Source organism: Anastrepha obliqua, chromosome 5 (genome assembly GCF_027943255.1).
Source record: "Anastrepha obliqua isolate idAnaObli1 chromosome 5, idAnaObli1_1.0, whole genome shotgun sequence".
NCBI lineage: Eukaryota > Metazoa > Arthropoda > Insecta > Diptera > Tephritidae > Anastrepha > Anastrepha obliqua.
Window position 1 is genome coordinate 101,478,063 of NC_072896.1, and position 24,540 is coordinate 101,502,602.

Below are 24,540 nucleotides of genomic sequence, written 5' to 3' on the forward strand. Positions count from 1 at the left end.
GCAGACTATGCAGCAGATCAGGGAAGCTTCTAAATCACTGAAACACTACTGTCTTTTCAGACAGTCAAACACCTAGCAAGGCCAATTCCAATTCCATTTCACCCAAACTAGTTTTACAGTGTAGGGAGGAGCTAGAAATGCTTCGTCATTGGCTTCAAACTACTCTAAAATGAGTTCTCGGTCATAGGAATTTAAAGGGTAATGAGATAGCAGATGAAATAGCACGAAAGATTCGGCATTAGGCATAACAGAGACGGTGACAGTTCCTACCCTACTCAACACAATAAAAATCTTCATCGACTATACTTTAGCCGAAAGAAGGTGGAATGAAATAAGAACCAAAACGATACAACATGAAAAACATGGCCGTCCCACAACATCCAGAGGATTAATTACTTGTTAATATATAATACTCTTTCCCAAGCAACTCACGTATCACTGCAACCCTTACAGGTCACTGGGAGATAGGGAATCATGCAGCCAGATTTAACCTTCAATCCCTTCCTTTCAATCCCATTGGCCGAAGCTGTCAGGCGGAGGGGGTGAAAGAAAGTCTTTTCCACTATTTATGCGAGTGTCCAGATCTAACTAATGCAAGACTTTGCTCTTTCGGTAAACCTTTCTTACAGCAAATTAATGAAATCTGCCGTTCGGAGTCGGCTGAAAACTGTAGGTCCCTCCATTTGTGGAACAACATCAAGACGCACGCCACAAATATGAGGAGGAGCTCGGCCTAACTCTCAAAAATGATGTAAGCGCCTATGATGTATGATGTAAGCGGAAATTCTCAATGAAGAACTTTGTAGAAAAAGCAAGAAAGAAAATAGATGACATAGGAAGATTTATAGTCATATATATATATCTTGATTTAACTATAAATCTTCCTATGTCATCTATTTTCTTTCTTGCTTTTTCTACAAAGTTCTTCATTAAGAATTTCCCCAGCATTATATGTCGTAGAACACCCAGCCTTGGGCAGTCACATATATGGTGGAAGACTGTCTTCCTGGAACATTTTTGATTACAGCTTCTACATCTAGCGTTATAAGACCACCCCATCTTCCTAGCATAGTCTACGATAGGCCAATGGCCGGTTATTGTTGACGTAACTCTAAAAATGCCTGTTCTTGGCTTTGTAAACAGCTCGTCAGTTCCGGACTTGTTATAATCTGGTCACGTTTCTTTCACTATTTTGCAAGTACCGGTGTTGGGATATCTGTTAATAGGTGAACAGTGCGGTGGTATCTTCTTTGAATACTAAATTCAACTCCCTTCCTCCTTCCTTTCGCCTGGGAAACATTACTTGAAATTCTATTCTGAAGTCCAGAGTAGCGGTAATGTAGTCTGATGGATTGGATGGATATTCCTTTTTTTTTTAACAGATTCATGTACAAAACATAACAATTTTATATAAATTAAAAAAAAAATAATGCTGAACCAAGCTTAAAATAATTCCTTAGCTCTCACCAGAAAATTTAAGGACCTGCCTTCAATGGGGTTACCATGCATACAACACAATACTAAAAATCAAGCATATTTCTCCATTTCACTTGAACTGTTTGTTAGGCAATGAGACACTTCCTCCAAGGCATAGAAACTTGCTCAATAGCGTAAACATTCTCATACCGTTCATTTATCATTTCTTCACCTGAGTCGAAGGAGTGTAGCGCAATGCGTGAATGTATGCGAAAGTGTGACTCTGCAGGTGTTTATGTGCAGCCGCTGTGTTTGTTTCAGTAGCTGTGCGTGACGTTGCTACTTACCTCTCTGGTTGGCAATGAAGCTGCAGCATTGTATAAATTCAAAGGCAAAACACCAGTGTTGAGCGTAATCTCAGGAAAATCACTGCTGACAAATGCAACGGAAGCCATGTATCTACTACGAGTATACGTGGCAATATGATTTACCCCAGTTCTTGGCAACAGCAGGGTATTTCAAGCTCAAGTTTTTCAATATAAAACATATTTCATATGGAAATTTCTTTAACATTTTTTTTTCATATGCAGTGGAGAGGATATATTATTCTTGAGTGATAAATGATATTTTCCCCGTGTTGATGCTTACAGATATCCATTACTATGACAATCTTTTTGATGACATTTAAGTAAAACTGAAGTTCTATCTCGGCATATCGCAGCTACATTTTCGAAGAAATATAGCGTAGTTACAAAACAGCGCACAATACTCTCCGCGGAGTAACTTAATGAGATGCATATCTATGCAAATGAAATTGAGCAAAACCATTCCACCCACTTTAGGAGTAACAGGGCATTTTTCGTTACTTGAAATTAAGGAATTGTCGATGGTGCCGACATTCATATGGGTTCAATAAATGTTTGAGTTTCGAAAATATAAGTGAACAATCTTAAAGCAAAATTCACCACATGGTGGTTACCGATAGGCCCAATTGCTTTGGTGCAATGGTGAAATTTTGCTGTAGTAGCGATTAAATACTCGAGGCGAACGTTAAAAAAGAACTCGTACAAGCCAGAGCTCACGACTCAAATACTTAATTTACTTATTTAGCACTTAGCATACTTAACAACATAAAATTATTGAAAGGGATATACAAACACTTTATATATTTTTAGTTGGCTTTTTTATTTTAATGTGCACACTTTTTACTATAAGGCAGTTCCAATACTTTTTGAATAAAAAAAAAAGTGGCAACGCCATTCAATAATACTTTTGATTTAACATATTTTTAATCATAATTTGCCTGTTACCCACACACAAATACCTTCATTTATCTGTACTGTTATTTACAATGTGCGCCATCTCGGTCAGATGGCAACGCCATACACAAATAATATTTACTAAAGCTGTGTCGGTTTCTTGTTTTTTGAATACAAAATATTTGATACCCTCATCCTAAAATCTAATTAAGTTTTATTACTAATTATTGTCTTTTTTTTTTTAATTAGAGGGTAACACCTTAAACATTTGGTTTTAAGTAGTCTGGTCAAATACTTATTCTTTATAGATATTTTTTAAGAAAATAAAATGCGATCGTTTTGATTTTATAGTATGTTATTACTGACATCAATGGTATACAAAAACAATTATTTTTTTTTTACATATTTTTTTTGTAGTAGTGTGGCGCCAAAGTAAGCTTTAAAACTGCTACAATAGGAAAATTGTTTGAAAAATAACAAAATGGCGGGATTTTGAAGAAAAAGGTATGTTTTTCGGATGGAAAGCAGACTGTAGTATAGAAAGTTAGCGCTGAAAAGAGACGGAAGTAGCACCTGCCAGAAGGACAAGCCTACAGAATAATAATCAGTTTGACTTATTCGTTTCAGATGTCCTGAAGAGCCAAAATCTTGTTTGGTGCCACGCACCTACAAAACAATATGTTAAAAAAATGTTTTTGTATACTATTTGATGTTTATAATAACATGCTATAAAATGAAAATGATAGCATTGTCTTACCTTAAAAAAAATTCCTAAAAATATCTGTAAAAATTGAGTACGAGTATTTGACCAGACTACTACCTTAAAACTGTATTTACGCGTACATTCATGTGTGTAAATACATATATACCCGTACATATAATATACATATAACTTTTTTACAATTCATGTATTCTTTCATCATTTTTTAATTTACAAAAAAAGGTGATAACACGATTAAAAATATTTTTTTTATTAAAGCTGGTTTAAGCATCTTTGATCGCTAATCATATTTTGGTCGCTATTTTTCAAAGAAATGCATGTGACAACACCAGCTAAAATATTTTTTTATTGAAGCTTGTTTAAGAATCATTAAATTAATGTGTAGGCAGCCGTTGTTATATATAAACACACACATATATTTTTTTAATTATCAATTTTTAATTTCCAAAAACCAGGTGGCAACACCTGCCAATATATTCCTTTATTAAAGTTGGTTTAAACACTTTTCTTTGATTATTGTACCTAGGTCACTATTCTTACAATAAAAATTAAGTGGCAACACCAGCTGAAACAATTTTTTTATTAAATGCTTAAGCAGCATTCATTAAATGCCTACATAACTATTTTTATATACGTAAATACATACATATAATACAATTACAATTTATATATTTAAGTAAAGAACTTTTAATTTCTACAAAATAGGTGGCAACATCAGTTCAAAAATAATTTTTATTAAAGCCTGTTGAAATACCTTTCATTCATAATCAATATCTATGACGCTTTCACTGATATCTAGGTGGGTATTTTTGCAATAAAAATCATATGGCAACCCCTGCTGAAACAATTTTCTTATTAAAACTTGTTCAAATGCCAATAATTTCATACTTAAGTAATTTTGATATTTTAGTAATAAATTTTTAATTTCTAAAAAATAGGTGGCAACATCAGCTTAAAAAAATTCGTAACAAAGCCTGTTTGAGTACCTTTCAAAACAGCTTTAATTCATAATCAATTTCTATGACTCCTCCATTGATATCTAGGTCGCTATTTTTACAATATATTTTATGTGGCAACACTAGCAAAACAAAATTTCTTACTAAAGCTTATTTAAAGACTATTCACTTTATACCTACGTACAATTTAACAAAAATGTGCGATAAATTGCTATTTTTTTCAATAAATTGAGGTGGCAACGCTATCAAAAACTGTATTTGGAATAAATAGTTCTTAATAATAATTCTTAAGCCGCATGCGGTAATTCTTATATCTATTTAAACAAAAACGAACAGGTGGCAACACTCAACTAGGTAAAGCCAGTCTTTACAATAAAAATTGTTAAATCGGAGCAGTAGTTCCTAGTAATGTTCTTTAGAAAGCATATTCTACATTCTTATAAAAATAAATAAATAATTAAGTGTTTAGCCGAGCTCCTCCTTTTATTTGTGATGTTCATTTTTATGTTGTTCCACAATTTTAAGGACCTACTATTTTAAGCCGACTTCGAACGGCAAATGGTTTCTTATAAGTAGCTTTTTCATGGCAGAAATTCACTACAGAGGAACTGAGGGAAAAATATGTCATTGCCTACTGAGGGGCGACCGCTATCAAAAAAACTTGTTTCTATCTTTGCTTTCATGTACGGGGACTCAAGCCTATGCAGTCCTTAGTGGTAGCCACGTATTTTTATACATACATACAAATAGCTGTGTGTATAAGTATATAATTGTTATATAGAGATATTCCACTGAGCCATTGAACTTGAAATTTCCGTGCTCTCTTGGATGATTATAAGGTAATGACCCAATATATTTACCCGTTTGCCGCACAGATGCAGTATTTTCCTAATTAATTTTATATTTAATTACAATATTATTGTCTTTTTTCTATTCCCGAGCCAAACAGAACTTATTAAACTGTAGAATTTCTACTCTAAAAAAGGACCCATGGTACTATCAAAACGGCCAAAATAATTTACTCCTCAAAAATAAACTCAAACCTGAAAGTCCCTGTACGTGCTTTACTTGTACTTTACGTTCACAATAATCAGCAATATATGTATGTACGTATGTATGTGTATGCTATAACTATAACTTTTACTTTCCTTTAGTGTACTACTCGTACTCGTATATGAACAGCAAAAGGAAATCAAGTTTGTCGAGTGTTCAATTTTAAGTGCTTTTGAATTATCGGTTATCAGTATGTGGGAGTTGGTTATATACGTAGTTATTCTCCTTCAAAATTAGCCTCATTTCCGCAAGTCGTCTCAAATAATTTTATCCATCTCGCCAATCTAATAACCCATTTATTTTCACCCATCATTTGCATGTCATTACCTCGCATACCAGCCCATACACACTCATATAATATATATATATTGTTCATGCTTGCATATACACATACATATACATATACACATACACTTACAAGGAGTAATGTGGCTTGTACAAATCCTTGAGCTCGTACGCACATACATATGTATGTATTGTATTTAGCCATCAACCTCAAGGCAGAATGCAGTCGTGTAAATTGACTGTCTTCCCGACTGGAAAACCATTTCATTTCACTTCTCACCATTTTCAGGCAGTCGCGACGTGTTTTCTTAACGCTTGTGAATAGCACGTGACACAAATAGGTAATTACACTTTAGCCTTCAGTCTCCTTACTTAATCCGCTGCAGGGAAACATCTTTCCTCTCAACCGTCATCGACTTGGCGTTCTAGTCAGCAACTTTTGTCATCTGCATACTTATACTTAAATTTATGAGTGTATGTTAAAACACACATATATCATACATATATAAGCAAACGCTCGTATATTTACGCACGCACACACGCAATTACGACGGGCTTTGATTGTGCTCTACGCTGTTTTCTACTTTTTTACACTTCCTTTTTCATTTTTTATTTATTTATATATATTTTTTTTTTTTTTGCAACCGGTGACTTAATAATCTAGATAAGTGATATATACACGTTGCGTATCCGGTTTCATTTTATAAATTATCCAAAGATTCACTTATGTACTTCCCCTATGCTAAATGGTAGAAAACAAGTGTGCAACTTGCCGCGACTGCTGACATGTAATTTATGGTGTCAAAAATGTATGGAATCGTTTTGTACGTTTACGATTTGTTTCTGATTTATCCGAGGGGAGGTTAAAATGTTCACGGAATGAATGGGAGAGGAATTTGTTTTTTTACTTAGCACTATTTGATGACGCAACACAACTAAAGCTACTGAGTTGCAGTGAAATCAGTGCAACAAGCTTTGTATTGACGGATAAATAAGTTAATCTGCCAAAAAGCATCAGGAATTGAGGAAATAAGGAATTGAGGTTTTTCGAGCTGCGGTCAAGTTTCTTACTAGGCAAGGAAAATTACCAAAGTACGCAATGGAAGCGATTACATTTATTAACAAAGACCTTTGTTTCGAGAATAAGAAATCCATTATGCTTGCGAGAAAATGTTTGCGCAAATGGTTTAAAATTGTTTTACGATCGATCTCATGGGCGATACTACGACCATTAACATGTCGATCAACATCGACTATTTCTGTGATTTAATCGACATTTTCGACATTTTCTTTAACACCAAATGTACGTGACCGGAATCGACGAAACCAAAATTGGACGTAATTAGCTGTTACAATATCGGCATTTTAGATATCATTCACAATTTCAGTGGTCTGGCTTGCATTTTCGCCTTTAAAACAAAAAAACCGTAAAATATATCAAATTGTCTCTTTGTTGACTTCCATTGTTAACACCCTGTAACCCACAACTGAATACAAAAAAAAGGTAATTTTTTAGTGTGAAATGTCTCATTGACAACGAGAATAAACTTTAAATTGTTTAATCAATACTTTACGAGATATCGACCATTACAGCCATCTACCGAGAAAATAAACGATTTCTTTTTTTTTCAAAAAATATTTTATTTTTCAAAAAAAAAAGTTTAATTATTTTTTCGATTGTAGCAAAATTGACGCAGTTATGAGCGTCCTTTTGGTTTTTTATAACTGATTGACGTTAAAACGTTTTTCTGAATTTTTTAATTTTTTCAAGTACGTTTTGAATCATAAATTAAATTAAAATTAAAATAACAAAGTTTATTGTAAGATTAGTTATTCCTAATACCTGCACATCTGACGAATTATGTGAAAAAGTGCTCTGCGAAATTTCTCGGTGCCGAGTTTTATTAACGAGAATCGATTTTTCTTCAAAAAAAAAAAATTAAAATAAATCCGCTCAGGGAACCACGGGTCATGATTGCGTTTGCAAATGTATTTTGAACTTTTTTTGTTTTGTTATTTTAGATAATTCAAATACTCAATTTTCACTATTTTTCAATGGAAATTTAGGAGCATATCGCTTTAATTTTGCTTCAGTAATAGGCTAGCATGCACATTCTTCATGTGCTATTTCGAAAACCTTTTGGCCCCAGTACAATATACGAAAGACTCAGAAAGTCCATTCGTATTCATTCCATTCAATTTCCAAACTCGTAGCTGTGTTTACCGATCACTGGACGATCGGCACACACGCGGAAAAGCTAGGGTTACCAAGTAGCCCCCATTGCAAAATTTGCAGAGAAGGAGACTGTTGAGCACTTTCTCTGTAAATGTCCGGGCTTGGCAACTAGACGATTAAGGTCACTGAGCGCTTCTTTCTTCGACAGCTTGTGGCAGTGCACCGACCTAATCGATCCATTATATCATTAGCTCTGGCTGGGTGTAGATACCTGCTTGTGAGGTCTCATTATGGTATCAAAACAGCGCTTCAGTGCTACTTGACTCAGGATTCAGGTGCCAGACTGGAACTTCAACGATTTCACCTACCTATCCAGGCTAACACCATCTGCAGAGCTAAACGAAGATTCTTAAAAACGTACTTATTTTCAGCGAGTCAGCCGCAACGAGTTGCTTGCATAGAGCCAGTCATTCACTTAAGAACTCTATAGTGAATAACTTAACAGATTGAATCTGAAAATTAACCAGAATTTGCATATAGGGAATAAATTGCGATCTATCAAAATAACGCCAGGTCCCAGACAAATCTGATATCGCATCAGAATCTTGAAAACCTTGGATAAGAGGTTTCATAGCATCCTGCGTATAGAACTTTTCTCGAGCGATTATCAAATTTTTAAACACTTGGAAATTTTTTTTTATGGTACAAGCACGGCAGAAATGAAGTGGTCAAGTCTTTTCAATAGGGAAAAGGGCTTTATTAAACGATGACTTATAAAATATCTAGTAAATTTCATAAAAGTTATGGAACAAAATATCGCGTATTTGTACCAAATCCGATCTCTTAATTTCATTACTGAAGTAAAGTGCAAAAATACGCAGAACTTTCAGCTATACCCATAATTTATTAAAGCAAACAGAGCAGCAAGAGTTTGTGGAAGCAAACAGAGACAATTATTTTTTTAGATGTAAATTCTTACTATCTTTTCTGCCGTTTGCTTTATGCGTTGGCTCCAACAAGCCACAAGATCTTTTATCAGAAAATTTTTATAGAAATTTATAAGAATTTTCTCACTTTTTTTTGCAAAATAGAGGCAGCAAAGCTGATCAGTACGGTGATATCAAATATCAAGTAAAAAGTTCAAATATTAATTGACAGAGAAATTTTCAAGGCTTAATGAAAACAAAATCTTGTGCAATGTAGAAATTAATTCACAATTGTTTTTTTTTTTTGGTCTTGTTTTTTTTTTTTTTTTTGCTAAGAGTTATTAGTGATGCTAATATTAAAAATAAAATAAAACAAAAATCTATTTATGTATTTCCGTGAATCACTGCAGTTTAAAGATTACCATTTGGCATTTCTTGAAGTTTCATTTACCTCATTTCTAATTTACCCATTTTGCACGCCATTGTTTCAGTATTGCCTTGAACATGAAAGGGATTCAATATTTGTATCTATTTGACTTAAACTGCACAGTTGGTTCAATGTTCGATTGCGATTTAAGCGCATAACCTTAGGTACCTCTTTTGTCAGTCATCCAATCAGATGCGCAAGAAAATCATGGTGTCATGTACCTGCATATACAGACTCAAAGCTGGTACGAATCATTCCAGCGAGATGGATGTAAGCTTACAAAAGAGTGTGTTTTGAATAGCGATAGGCATTAAGACACAGTTAGCAAGACACCTGCAAGAGTAACGTGAGTGCAAAAAAAATGAAAAGCACAAAGGCTTGGCGAAACAATAAGTGGTGCGGCACGCATGGCGTATGCGGAACCTAAAAGTGATTGCGAGCAACTGGGCGCATGAACGCATCCCTGCCGAAAATTGTGGAGTTGACTACGAAAATATATAAATTTTAGCTTAACAAATAGGATTAACTTTTAACTGATTGCTTGGTTATGCAGAAGCCATGCAGGACAACAATTAGAGTTTTTCTGTCAAATACAGAAAAATGCTTGTAAAGGGTGGGCCATGTATAATTTTCCTTTGGTAATGGTTATAAAAAAAAATATCCTATATTTTTTCAAACTTTTTTTTTTATTTTGAAGATTGAACATTGTCATTTATGAATGAAAAATAATATCGTTCAAATGACTGCCACGACTGGCTTCACAGTAGGCCATTCAATCAACTCAATCGTCTCCGGATGGTTCGCATAGTATTTGCCTTTAACGACTCCCCACAAAAAATAGTCCAAAGGGCTTAAATCACAGCTCCGAGACGGCCAATTGATATCGGAATTTTGGCTGATTATACGGAATTCAAAAACGGTAGCCAAAAGTTCGAGTGTAACTTTGGCAGTGTGACAAGTTGCACCGTCCTGTTGAAACCAAATGTCGTCCATGTCATCGTCTTCAATTTTTGGAAACAAAAACTCGTTGAGCATGTCACGGCAATGCTCGCCATTTACTGTAACCGCGGATGAAGAAGAAGACTCACCACTTTGGAAATAGGTCTTCAATATTTCCCAATTTTGTTCAAGCGTATAGCGTCCCATTTCGTAAATGTCAAACCTTTAAGTAAATTATGAACACATTTGACATGTCATTTGTGTTACTATTTTCAAAAAAATAGGTGGTTCAAAAAGCAAACGCTTTATGGCCCACCCTGTATATACAGCCTTGTTGAGGAAGCGCGCTACCAAAAGCTATTTGAGCGCATTTTGTTATAAATATAAACATAAATATAAATAATTATAAAAAAAACCATTTCTGAATATCTTTTATCAAGGTCGGCGTCGTATATTTTGAGCTGCTCCAACCGGGCGAAACAATCACGGGGGATCGTTACCGACTGCAATTGATGCGTTTAAGCCGGGCATTGAAAGAAAAACGGCCGGAAACGGTAAAAAGGCACGACAAGGTTATTTTGCAACATGACAACGCTCGGCCGCATGTTGCTCAACCTGTCAAAAAATACCTTGGAACGCTTGGCTGGGAAGTGTTACCCCACCCGCCGTATAGTCCAGACATAGCTCCCTCCGATTATCATTTGTTCCGGCATATGAGTCTCGATTTGGCGGACCAGCGGTTCTCCTCGTACGAGGCTACCAAAATATGGGTTGAGTCATGGATAGCCAAGCAGCGGCCAGAATTTTGGAGAAACGGCATCCGGAAATTGCCCGAAAGATGGGCGAAAGTTGTAGCTAGCGATGGCCAATACTTCAAATAAAATATTTTGTACCGTTTTTTCACAATAAAGACCCAAATCTTCGAAAAAAACCTTTAAAACTAATTCAACCTCCCAATATATAATATATCAAACTAAAGGTAATTAAATTTACTTTTTTCACCGCCGTTTCATTTTTCGGTATAACTAAAAAACTTGTATTATAAATAAATATACAAATATTTTTTTCCCCCAAATACATTAAAATTTTTAGTTTATTAGTTTATATTTTAATTTTAATAAAAATTAATTTTAAATGTTTAAATAAATAAAAACGATGATAGTTATATAAATATGATATTTGACTGATCTGTTCGCTGAATTAAAGGTAAAGGCAATAGTGCATTTAAAGTGTAATTAAATTGACTTCAATTCCCAGCAGGGATGCATAAGTTCATATGCAAATGCAATGACGCACTGTAGTCCTATAGATATACGCGTATATACGTGTATGTACAAAAATCGAATTTTCAAATACCTGAGTCTTTTCTTTCTTTTATAGCCAATACTCGTACCTTTGAATAGCATCAAACATCGCCTGGGATTTAGCCATAGCCTTTTATCACATGCCATATGAGGGTCACCCTTCTATTCCTTTTCTTTTTAACAACACCTTCAGGGTGGCCACAGTTGACCAGTCATAGCGATGCATCGCATCTGTAGAATTAGAAGAAACAAAACACAGCAGGCGTTCCTCGTACATTCTCTCAAGCTTCTGCCCGAATTTTCTTAATAAGAAACATAACTTTTTCATGTAATCATCAAAAGGCTTTAATGTCTTTAAAACTTTCCCATCCAAATTCAGTGCACATATGTACAGTACTCTAGTATATAAGATTTGTAAACTTGTAAACTTATTGTTAGTTTCTTATACAAGAAAGATTCAATAAATAAAGAAAAATGGAAAAAAATGCAATATGTACAGGGTTGCCCATATTCGACGGACACATCTGGCAACCCTGTATCTTTTGACAGAGACATCAGATCTCTTAATGACATTCCGCGTTGGAAGCATCAGTCTAAGCAGATTTTTACCATGGAACAGTACACACCACGCGAGGGCTCCTAAATTGTTGAAATTTACATTCAACAAAAGGAGTCAATTGTGAAAACTCAACGACCGTATAAAAATATAAATAATGTGAAAAGTGCGCCTTCTAAGAACACCATTAAACGTTTGTACGAAAGGTGATGCTTCGACTGCTGATGCTCTTTCTAATCCAAAGAGGCCAAATCAAAACCGACCAAGGCGATCGGATGAGAATATTGCTCTTGTACGGGTCAATGTTGAGACGTCGCCAAGGACATCCCAAAATCGCCGTTCTCAGCAGTTGGGCATTGCTCGGACCACTTTACAATGAATTATCCGCATTGATTTGAATTTATTCCCGTATAAGATTGAATTGATGCAAAGATTGTTGCCTGCGGACAAGCCTCGTCGATTGGAATGGGCCCAAAGTGTCATCGAAATGACTGAAGATGACGAGCAATTTTGGAACAAAATCACCATGCCCGATGAGGCTCATTTATTATTGAATGGGACGGTAAACAAGCAAAATTGCCGTACTTACGCCACTGAAAATCCTCCCGATATTCAAGAGGTACCTCTTTACGACGAAAAAGTAACTGTTTGGTGCGGCGTTAGTGCGAAAACGATTATTGGGCCGTTTTTCTTCGAAAATGAAGATGGTCAAGCTGTTACCGTCAATCAGGAGCGTTATCGCGATATGATAACCCCTTTTGTGATGCCAATTATTCGTCGAAGACGTATGAGGCAGTTATGGTTTCAACAAGAAGGCGCTCCACCACACACAGCTCGCACCACAATCGATTTTTTGAAGAAATTGTTTCCAAATCGACGTAATATTATTCGGCCATCAAATTGTTCGCGCAAAAGAGCCATTGTTTCGTTAGCTGTGTGATAAGTGACACTGTCCTGTTGAAACTAAATATCGTCCACATCTATATCTTTCATAAAAAGTTGGTTATCATCTCACGATAGCGAACACTATTCACAGTAATTGCCTGACCGGCCTCATTTTGGAAAAAATACGGCCCAATGATGCCGCCGTTTCATAAACCGCACCAAACAGTCACTCTTTGTGGGTGCATTGGTTTTTCGGCTATCACTCTTGGATTATATTCGCCCAAATGCGGCAATTCTGCTTATTGACGAATCCACTGAGGTGAAAATGTGCCTCATCACTGAAGATGATTTTCTTCGAAAACTGAACGCCCGTTTTCATAAAAAGCCTGAATAATGCGTAGCCTAATTAACGCGTTGTCAGATTGTGTATCTTTCCATGATTCAAATTGGATTAGTTTGAAATTGAAAAATGTCGAATAAAGTGCAGAAAAAAACTTGACGTTTAGGTATGGTTCACATTCAATATCGGTCATTAAAATTTAACCACCCTTTATATAAATATTGAATTAACCTTGAATTAAGCTTCCTTAAGCACTTACCTTAACCCGTACGATTTTTTCGTCTTCGGTGACCCCTAGTAGAATTGTCTGCAAAAAATTTCTGTTGAACAGTTTAACCCTCTAACTGCCGTTTTAGGGACTTTATTATGCTTATTTCCAGAAAAGGTCCAGAATACCTATTTAGATAAGAGGTAGAGGGTTAAAATGTACTACAAAAAAAATGGCTATTGAATTCTACTGCACAAGTCTGTGGACTTAAATTATATTTGAAGTCGTTTTATTCATAATATTTTCTATACAATTTACGCACATTCGCTCAAAATCTTTAAAATTTCACCCTCCGTAAAAAAACTAAACTCAGACCTTCTCAACTAGTACTTTCTTCAGCAAGGTTCGTCTTGCAAAAATTTTGAGAGGTGGCACTACTGGCGCATATCCAAGTTATGTTTAGTTAGTAACATCTCTTGGAAGAACACACACCAAGTTTCACCCAGGTCGATATATTTCTTTGTGTTAAGATTCGCTTGAATCGTTTCGAGTCAAGTGATTTTCCTTTTCCATCCCGACAACGCAGCAACTCACGCCTAAGCAGTTGTTATAGCAAAATTAATGGAAACAGGGTCCCAACTCGTTTCACTTCGCCTCTATGCTCCAAACATAACTCCGTTGAATGCCTCGATCTACTATTTGTTCGCCAATTTGAAGAAATGACTGGCGAGAAAATGATTTTATTCAAACGTTGAGGTGATTGCAGAAACGAATGGTTATTTTTCAGACTTGGACAAATCCGATTATTCGGAAGGGATTAACAAACTTGGAGTACAGTTAAGTAGTTTTTATTTTTGCACGAACTTTTCAAACCACCCTCGTACATCACTGTATTTCATTTTTTTCGACTTTGCATCGCTTAACAAAGCAATCTGTTCATTCCTGCTAATCCTCACAGGAAACTTTCGATGATCAAAACTAAATGTTGCACAGCATTTCATACGACTCACTGGGGTGTTGGCTTAGAAGAGTTCCTAAAGCCATTAAGTTATTCTTACATAAGCATAATTCTTATTTACCACTCTAATGAAAGGTACTGTGCATATAAATCTTTCCCTATGCCGCTTTCGCTTTTGTGAGTTATTTCACTTTCCGCCACTCAGCCATTTTCAATCATTCACTGCCCGAAATGACGTGCCAAGTAAAACGTGCTGTGGTCAGCCACTCTGGCAAGAATTCGACTCTTATTTCCCACTTAAATTGTTCCATCAACCACAATGCACGTGTACATTGCATAAGTGCATGCAGAATTCACGCACTTAAGGAGCAAATCATTTTGGTGAAAAAATACAAACGCAAATAAAAAACAAAATAACATGAAAAATTCCCGAAAGTCAGCGCTGACTTCGTTGAAGTTTTTCTATCAATTTCAGCGTCCAAAGAACGTAACCGCACCGAAACGCGACGTGTGTTATATATGAGCATCACGTGCGTGTGCATCAATCCCCATACTAATACACTGCAGGTGTATGCGTTGATGGTGTAACGTCCTTTGTGGATTTTTAACTGTCACCCGACGTACGCGAAAGTTCATATGGCTGCTTTCAGTTGGACACTGAGACAAACGAAAATTTAATTTAAAACATTTTCGAGATCGGATAATTGAAAGAGGAAGCACGTGCAACAGCAAAAAAGGTACTAAAAAAGACAGCGAAAGTGAGTGATACAATATTTTGGTTAAGAGCAAAGGTGAGTGAAATGCAATAACAGCAAAAATAAATGTAATAAAAACTGGAATTTTTATGATTATTGGATTGACTGACTGATGGTTTTCAAAGTTTCGGTGGATGCAGATTATCTGATCGAAGTGATTTAACAGCAATCAGTGATATAAAGATTTTGAGTTAATAAGGCCAAAATATTGATAAATTCAATGATTTGTTTATATTTTACTTGAAAAAAAGGAAAGATGGATCCACAATCTGACTGTATAAAGGTGAAATGTTGAAGGTACTTAATTTGGCTTAGGTGACCCATTAATCGTTTGAAAAGCAATTTTCCTTGTTCAAGCGCTATATATTTTTCTATATGATAAATCATGGCTATGCTAACTACTTCCCAGGTATGATGTTAATAACGGATCAGGACCTATTACCAAAATTAAAGAAACCCTATTTTCCACCTGAAATTTAATACTACAAAATATGTCCATACTCAATTCGAGTTTTTTGTATTAATATTGATAACACCTTCTGCTCCCATTCAGTTCTTTAGTGCAAGGAAATAACTATTTCTTCAATTATTTCCATTCCCAATCGCGTCGCAATTCCACTTTATGTTACAAGCACCTGGAACCCTACTAGAACGAACTCGTGTGATATTTCTTGGTTCCACGACTATCAATGACATTGCAGATATCATGCTTCATCATCAGTTCAGTCAGGAAGATATACAGTCAAAAATATCTCTAGACTATCGGAGTCGGGCAGCAGCCCTCTGCAGCAGAATGGAGAATAGGAGAATTTTAAGTGTCGTACCAGCTGAGAAATGCCTTAATAAAGTGTTGTTTTAATAAAGTGTTGTTTTAATTAAGTGAAAAAAGTTGATCTAGAACCACAAATGTACCGTTAGAGAGATGGCAGAGGACTTGGACGTCCTTATGGATCTGTTCAGAACACTGTAGTTAATGATTTGGATTGGCGCCATGTTGCTGCAAAGTTGGTCTCAAAAGACCTTAAAAAAAATAAATAAATAATTGGCGCGTACACTTCTGTTAGGTGTTTGGCCGAGCTCCTCCTCCTATTTGTGGTGTGCGTCTTGATGTTGTTCCACAAAATGGAGGGACCTACAGTTTCAAGCCGACTCCGAACGGCAGATATTTTTATGAGGAGCTTTTTCATGGCAGAAATACACTCGGAGGTTTGCCATTGCCTGCCGAGGGGCGACCGCTATTAGAAAAATGTTTTTTATTAATTTTGCTTTGCCGAGATTCGAACCAACCACCTCTCAGTGAATTCCGAATGGTGATCACGCACCAACCCATTCGGCTACGACGGCCGCCGCCAAAAGACCTTAACTTCATGCAAAAACGGGACTGCGTTAATATCGCCAAATACATGATTTCTAAGTCTGAATCAGATCCAACATTCATCGAACGCATCACTACTGGGACGAGACGTGAGCCTATAAGTACGCCATGCAATCCAGACACCAAGTGAGCGAGTAGAGAGCTCCAAATAAACCAAGCCCAAAAAAACGTAGTTTTCAGACCGAAAAGAAAGCGATGCTGACGGTTTTCATGGATTATAACGGTACTGTACACCACTTGATTTTGCACCATGGCAACGCACCGTCGCACAATGCCATCATTACCCATGAAATCTCGACCAAGGACGAAACAAATACCATCGAAGAGCCATCGAACTCCAGCGATTTTTTTGTTTTCTTGGTGGTTAAGCAGTCGAAAGGAAGTAATAAAAAAATCGAAGACGACTCTGATGGCTATACTGAAAATAGAGTTCCAGAAATGTTTCGAGAGCTGGACCAAACGTTGCCTTAAGTGCGTTACAGCTGATGGGGATTATTTTGAAGGTGATAATAACACTTTTAAGGAATAAATTTTGAAATTTGAATTATCTGAATATATTCGGCGAACTTTTTGATCAAGATGGTAGATGGATATACAAGCAATTTAGCGAGTTAACTGATATAGCAGTGCACAGGCCGGCCGAGTGAGGTGACATGCTTAGATATTTTCGAAAAAAGTTTTAAAATTTGTTCTAGAAGGAATAAATTTGAAAAGGGAAACGAATAGCTGGAGTTTCTTTTCGAATAGCATCCATGACCATTTTCGTACGTCTAAAGTCGACCCAAGAAGATTGCCTTGAATACTCCCGTGAATACCTTCAAGGCATTTGCACCTTTGTAGGGGTGATATAGGGTGGGCCATATAGCATTTGCTTTTTGAACTATCTATTTTTTTGAGAATGGTAACACAAATGACATGTCAAATGTGTTCATAATTTACTTAAAGGTTTGACATTTACAAAATGGGACGCAATACGCTTGAACAAAATTGGGAAATATTGCAAACCTATTTCCAAAGTGGTGAGTCTTCTTCTTCTTCCGCGGGTACAGCAAATGGCGAGCGTTACCGTGACATACTCAACGAGTTTTTGTTTCCAAAAATTTAAGAGGATGACATGGACGACATTTGGTTTCAACAGGACGTTGCCACCAGCCACACTGCCAAAGTTACACTCGAACTTTTGGCTACCGTTTTTGAAAACCGAATAATCAGCCGAAAATCCGATATCTATTGGTCGCCTCGGAGCTGTGATTTAAGCCCGTTAGACCATTTTTTGTGAGGAGCCGTTAAGGACAAATGCTATGCAAACTATCCAGAGACGATTGATGCTTTAAAACACGAAATCGAAGTTGCCATTCATAAAATTGGAGCCCAAACAATCGAAAATGTGCTTAAAAATTGGGTTTATCTAACGGCCTACTGTAAAGGCAGTCCTGGCAGTCATTTGAACGATATTATTTTTCATTCATAAGTGACAATGTTCAATCTTCAAAATAAAAAAAAAAGTTTGGAAGAATATTGATTAGTTTTTTTTATAGCCGATTCAAAAGGCAAATTTTACATGGCCCACCCTATATTACCTCAACCTGCGGTGCTCTTCCGATTGAAAATCGTTTTATTGGTAACTAACATAGCAGCAGAAAAAGAGAGAAAAATTCTACATAAGATCTTTGGCCCATGCCGCGTTAGTGAGGAGTATCGCATATGTGGGACAGCGAGCTGTATGAGCTATATAGGGGCATGGACATAGTTAAGCGTGTAAAAATACAACTTCTACTCTGGCTTGGCTATGTCACCCGTATGAAAGGAGACGCTACATCCAGGCGACTTTACGGCACGGTACCCCAAAAAGGAAGGCGTGGAAGAGGAAGACCACATCTCCGTTGGAAGGACCAAGTGCCAAGTCTCCACTCGAGATTTCCAACTGGCACCAACGAGCGCAGGACAAAAACAGCTGACGTGCCATTTTGGATTTGGCCAAAACCGACACACGTTTGTAGTGCCACATCAGTAAGTACGATAAGTAACCTAATTCTGAATTTTATCCAAGTTAGAAAATATTGTTAAACAGTTTATGTTCAGATTGACCAGAGCAAAGGGGATATCGCTTCAATGGATTATTCAACATTCCTTCGATATAAAGAAAATTAGCAAAGAATGTATACCTGAGATTACTCCACTTGATGTCACAATACAGCTTTGTCAAAGAAAGTTCCCTCTAAATAATATCGCCGATCTTATTTTCTATACTCACCTACCATTATTACTTATCAGCAGTTTTTGTTTTTTGAGTAGAATAAATAAATAAGTCCATTTTATTTTATTATTATTATTATTTTTTTTTAATTTCCCTATATAAATAGAATTTTTGTATCTTACTATCATTGTCATTAACTCATGTGCAATTGCAATGCAAAAAACGGAAAAACGACTTCCATTTGAGGCAGAGGTCCACGCCTTAGAGCTATGTACCAGATAATGTCTTCGTCAAGCAGCTCTAAATTGGCTAGAAAGCTTCTCGTTCCAATCAAGGTCGGTCTGGGAATGTGTTAAAATTCTCGAAACTCTAGCATCAAAAAATTTTTTACTCTGATGTGAATGTACCAGTGCATAAGGGCCACGAAGAGAGTGAAATTGCGGACACTTTAGCGAAAAAGGGTGTAAATACTCCCAGACCCCTTCTGCAAGAGAGGGGGAGAAACCAGACAGGTGAAAAACAAAATAAAAAAAGGAGGAAGGGGCTTGGATTATAGGATGACGACCAACAGTGGCGATTTACGTTTGTACGAGTATTAACCGCTTCATGAATTTCACCAGATGTGTGATATTCGAGCCCGCAATATCCGCCGGTTTAGCGAAAAAGAAAGAGCCCAGAACTTAGCCCAGATGAGCCCAGACGAGAGCAGATCAGATAGGAAGAAGGAGCTGAGATGATTCCGCTTCATCCTTCAGACAGCTTCTGCAGAAGAGGCTTGAAACAATCCCAAGCTTGACCGCATGGGCAGCTAACGGACAGTGTCCGGTGAGAATACCTACCAAATTCGACAGCTGTAGCTTTGTTCGCCTTAGAAGTTCTCTCGAGCGCCCCAGATCTACATACTTGCGGCCAGAAGGATCTCACGACTTTTTACGTTTGCGCACTAGCCCAGTGCTCGCTGAGTTGACGTGAGGCCCTTCTTTCCAGTAGTAGACCACAGGTTCTTAAGGGAATTCCAATTCTCTCATATTGCGATGAAGCCGTCTCAAGAGTCCCTTTCTAGCCAGATCATCGGCTCAGCAGTTTCTGAACTACTGGACTACTAATTCTTGAAAAAAATTGGTGTGGCAGAAAATGATTCTTGTAGACTCCGAAAAGAGGCACAAGGAACAACAGAACATATTCTATGCGATTTAAATTATAGTTTAACCAAAAAAAAGCCAACACTTTCTGGATTCTTGAAATTGAAATTTGAATAGGTCGAGCTAAGGAGCACCAAGAGATTTGGTGGTCCCTAAAACACTCAGGCTAAGAAACCCATTGTATTTAGAGCTCTGCATTCTCAATTCTTACCGAAATAGATTTTTCATTTCTTTTTCATAATTTTTGCCTACCAAATTCGATGTGCATATCCACAACCTTTACGACTCGCTTCAATATTTCAAAACTAATTTGCTTGGTTTTTATTTGTTTTTATATTTCCATAAATAGTAACAGTTACAAGCAAATGATATTAAAATTAGAAAAATATTATAAAAATTGTTGTTGTTGTTGCCAAACATTTGCTTAATACTCTTTTCTCCGATTGTATGCTCGTGAATAAATGAGTATCTACAAGTGTAGATAAATTGTAAAACTTAATTGATTAAATAAGTGTATGTATATAAATCTGTAGTGATTTTGCTGTCTAAAAATAATCTCTTTTCTATTTCTTAAAAATTCAATTTCATTTAATTTTATCTTAATTATTATTATTATGATTCATTTTGAAAGTTCTTTCGGTTTTCTAAACACTCAAGAATATTTCAATGCTTTCCGCCTCTTTACAGTACAAGTAATGTAGTAAATACAAATACAAATACAGGTAGTTAACTATGGATACGCGCAAATATCCAGAAACATCGAAATATATTTATACGTGTATATAGTTTTTGGTTTTTGATTAATTTTAAGGTATATACTTAGGTACTCTTGGACATAAAATCGCGGAGAATTGCACATTAGTAATGGTTAGACATGGTTTTCAGTTTGGTGCTTTCCATAAACGCACACACATACGTATTACACAGTACATATATATTTAGCACACAGGTATATAATTATTTAAATATTTATATGTTAAGTGCACGTGAAAGCAAACATTTGAGCACACATAATAAATTATTTAAGCGTGCATATCTTATTACATTACTACACATATATTATGTTAAGATCAATCTTTCATTACTGTCTTATAAAAAAATGTATTTAATTTCAAATATCCCTGCAAGCCATGCCTTGAAGTGGAAGATATTACATTACACATAGGTACTTAAATTGTCATTCAATTTAAATATTTGTAAATATTTTCTATTTTAGTTTAAAAGCAAACTTATCTCTAAAATACATATACATATGTATATACATATATATGCACCAAATATAAATAATATAAAATGTTCAACTAAATAATTATGCTAAATCCAGCTCCCACTGCTCAGTAATGTTACCAACAGAAGTGTACAACAGTGCTGCTAAAGAATGTTAACCTTCTCTGCTACTGCTGTTAATAATTAACAGCTCCAGTTAAATACCTGTAACATAAAATTCACTATTCCCAACGGCTGTTATCAAGCGTGTTTAGTTAGCGCTGGTTGGTGCATTGGCTACATTGGAACGCATGTTGCTTGTCTCCTGTAGTGGCACCCATTGGGCGAGTGAATTTTTAGAACGAAACATTTCTTCGAAAAATATGCGTTCATCGGGTCGCACTTCTGTAGAGTTGCCAATAACAGCGCGTCCAAGTATTTCACTGGAACCTATTTACAAGCGAGGGAGAGAGTGGGAGAGAAATGAAATGTAGTAGTAGTAAACCTCATACAAATATTTCTTTGATTAATAAATAAACTTTTTACATAAATAAGTAAAATTTGTTACAAAACCCACCTAAAAGGCCGTCATGCACGACAGTAAACTCGATGAGACAATTCTTCAACGTCTCTTTGTTGACATCAAAAGTTAGTGCTTCATTGTATACTGGATTTACAGTATTGCGTGCTACGCCAGTTTTGCGCTTCTTAGTTTTCTTACCACCTGTGAGTAAAGCTACTTTTATGTAGGGATCTGACGAATTACGTGAATCATCAATTATTCGTAAATTACGCGCTTTTATCAATACAACTGTAAGACGCTCTGCTGAGGGCAAAAATGATAAGGACACCATTATATCGCCCAAGTCGACTTTTAAGTCCTAAAATTGAAAATTAAAGAGTTAATTAATTGGTCAGAAAATTGGAAAAAAAATTCACTTAAAAGCTGTGTGTACACAATAGCGGGTCACTGAATTCAGGCCAACAGATAAAACAGAAAATTTTAAGAATTTTTAAATTCCGTATATCCCAAATGAAACCACATTAGATTCCTTCTCTACTACTTGACTATATCAGAGAATGTTAAGGAATGAATAGACGAATGTTCATTAACATTCTCTGACTGTATCACTGTTTGAATGTTCATTAACATTCTCCGACTATATCACGAACTTTCCTATACCCCTGTTAGCAATGACATTTTAGCTCCCTTACTTGTTCAGCGCACGATCCCAATGGCGTCCACAAATCGACTTTCTCAGTCAAATCTAAGCTGTTGAGCGGTATTTGAGCGCCGCCAATACAAACGTGACGTGAGTATGCGTCGAAGTCGTAGAGTAAAATTTCAATAGTACGTTTTTCAATTAAGTTAGTGCTCTCTTCAAAAACGAAGTCCTCATCGAAAACTGCAAAGGAATAGATTTTGATTAAAAACTGTAATTCGTACAAAATGAGTTCACATTTCTTCCAACTTACTGGGATTAAGAGTTTTCTTATGTATGCGCGTCTGCCAGAAGTTCTTCTTCTCAGGAAGCAGACGCACCTTAGCATATGGATCGGCTGTGCCACTAAAGTCACGTGGTTGCAAATTTTGTGCCTAAAAGATATGCAAGATATACTATTATTGGCAACTAGGAAATTAACCTGAACTGCAGACTCATTTGCATAGACTCATTTTAGTTAACATATTTGGGATTTAATTTTCTCACCTCTATTAAGTGTACGGAGAGCATTCCAGCTATCGAATCGTAAACGACGCTCAAATGTATATTGCCGCGAATATCATCACTACCCTGTGGTGAGCCCTTCTGCTGAGAGTTCTATAAAAAATACCAAAAAAAAATTAATTCCAGTTCACGCTTTTGCAGCTATTCCGAAATTCTTTCACTACTTACATTCCTATAAAGTGTCATATCAATTTTGGTATGATCCAATTTTGCGCTCATCGAGGAGACTTTCGGCCTGCTTGGATTCATACCCAAAACCACATGTTTGTCGGAGCGTGTGATGGGCACTGAACTGGTCGAGGACATCGAGAGCGTGTTCGATTTGAGACTACCGGTGGGTGAGGTAGGTGTTGGCGGTGGGGACTCTTCAGCAGATGTTGAAACCTGTTGTTGCACAGTCTTGCGTGGTGGTGGCACCCAGAAGGTGGGGTCATCGGTATTGATGGATGTGGGACTCATGTTGCCCTTACAAATCGAACGTGAACGCGAGCATTCGCTGACATTGTCGGCATTGTAGCCAGCAGCCCCGGCAACGAGCGGGTCGGTGCTGCAGAAAAAGAGAAAAATTTAATGAAATAAATCTCTTTGTAAAATGGAAAAACATTTTTAGAAGTGTTTTTGCAAATTGATTTTTTATATAAATTTTTTTTAACTAATGTCAAAATATTTTTTATTTTTCTGTTTCTAAATTTTTTGAAATTTTTTATTATTTTTTTCATATTTTTTAACATTTTTAACTTTTTTTATTTAACAGGTATCAAAAATTTCAATTAACTCAAAATCAAAACCTTAAATTTATGCAATAAAAAACGGAAAAGTAAAAGAACAAAGATAGAAAGCAAATCCAAATATAGAAAGCAAGTTAAGAATAAAAAAAAGTTAAATAATATCAAACATTTTAGGTAAAATTATATATTTTTTTAACTTTTTTTAAAATATTTTTTTTTTTCTTTTTAATTTTTTTCTTTATCTTATATTTTTTTAACGTAAGCAGCATTTTTAATTTTTTTACTTAACAGGCGTCGATCCCTAACAAAAAATTTCAATTGGTTCAAAATTAAAACATGAAATTAAGCAGTAAAAAACGAAAAAGTAAAAGAAGTCCAAAAATTTAGAGAAAACAATTCAAAATACATTAAAAATTAAAATATGTTAAAAAAATTATTTTTTCTTTTTTCTCTTTTATTTTTAAATTTTTTTAACCTTTTCCAATTTAAATAAATAACTAAAAGAAAATTATGTCTTTTTTTAAGTTAGGAGCATTTTTCAATTTTATTTTTTTTTTTTGTAACTTTTGGCGGGGAAGTGAAATTGACACAAAGTCAAAATATCAAATTTGAGCAGTAAAAAACGAAAAGTAAGAAAAATCTAAATATTTAGAGAAAACAAACCAAAATACATTGAGAATGAAAAAATATTAAGAAAAAAAAATCTTGTAAAATTTTTTGTAAAATGTTCAGAATTCTTTTTAACATTTTTTAAATATTTTTTTATTTTCGTTTTTAAACATTTTTTAACCTTTTCTTAATAAATAATTTAACAAAATGTAATATATTTTTTAACGTAAAGATAATTTTATTTTTTTAATTGTTGTATTTTTTTTTTATTTTTAATAAATAATTTACAAAAATTTATCTTTTTTTAAACGTAAGGCATATTTTTAACTCTTTTTTTGTAATTTGACACTCATCAGTCCCAACCGAAAAATTTTAAATTAGCTGAAAATCTA

The 24,540-nt window shown here is 35.5% G+C and overlaps 1 protein-coding gene across 2 annotated transcripts in view; it reads right to left on the reverse strand.

The window, feature by feature from the left end:
* Positions 1-20,257: 20,257 nt before the first annotated feature.
* LOC129247614 (synaptotagmin-1) overlaps positions 20,258-24,540 on the reverse strand; it is a 42,512-nt gene continuing 38,229 nt past the window's right edge. For both annotated transcript variants that reach the window (XM_054886801.1, XM_054886800.1), the window contains exons 3-8: positions 22,980-23,358; positions 22,794-22,904; positions 22,561-22,681; positions 22,300-22,490; positions 21,662-21,965; positions 20,258-21,534 (exon numbers count right to left, since the gene is read on the reverse strand). In XM_054886801.1, coding sequence (XP_054742776.1) covers positions 21,356-21,534; positions 21,662-21,965; positions 22,300-22,490; positions 22,561-22,681; positions 22,794-22,904; positions 22,980-23,358 — 1,285 coding nt within the window. In that variant the 3' untranslated portion in view covers positions 20,258-21,355. The remainder of the gene's footprint in view (positions 21,535-21,661; positions 21,966-22,299; positions 22,491-22,560; positions 22,682-22,793; positions 22,905-22,979; positions 23,359-24,540) is intronic.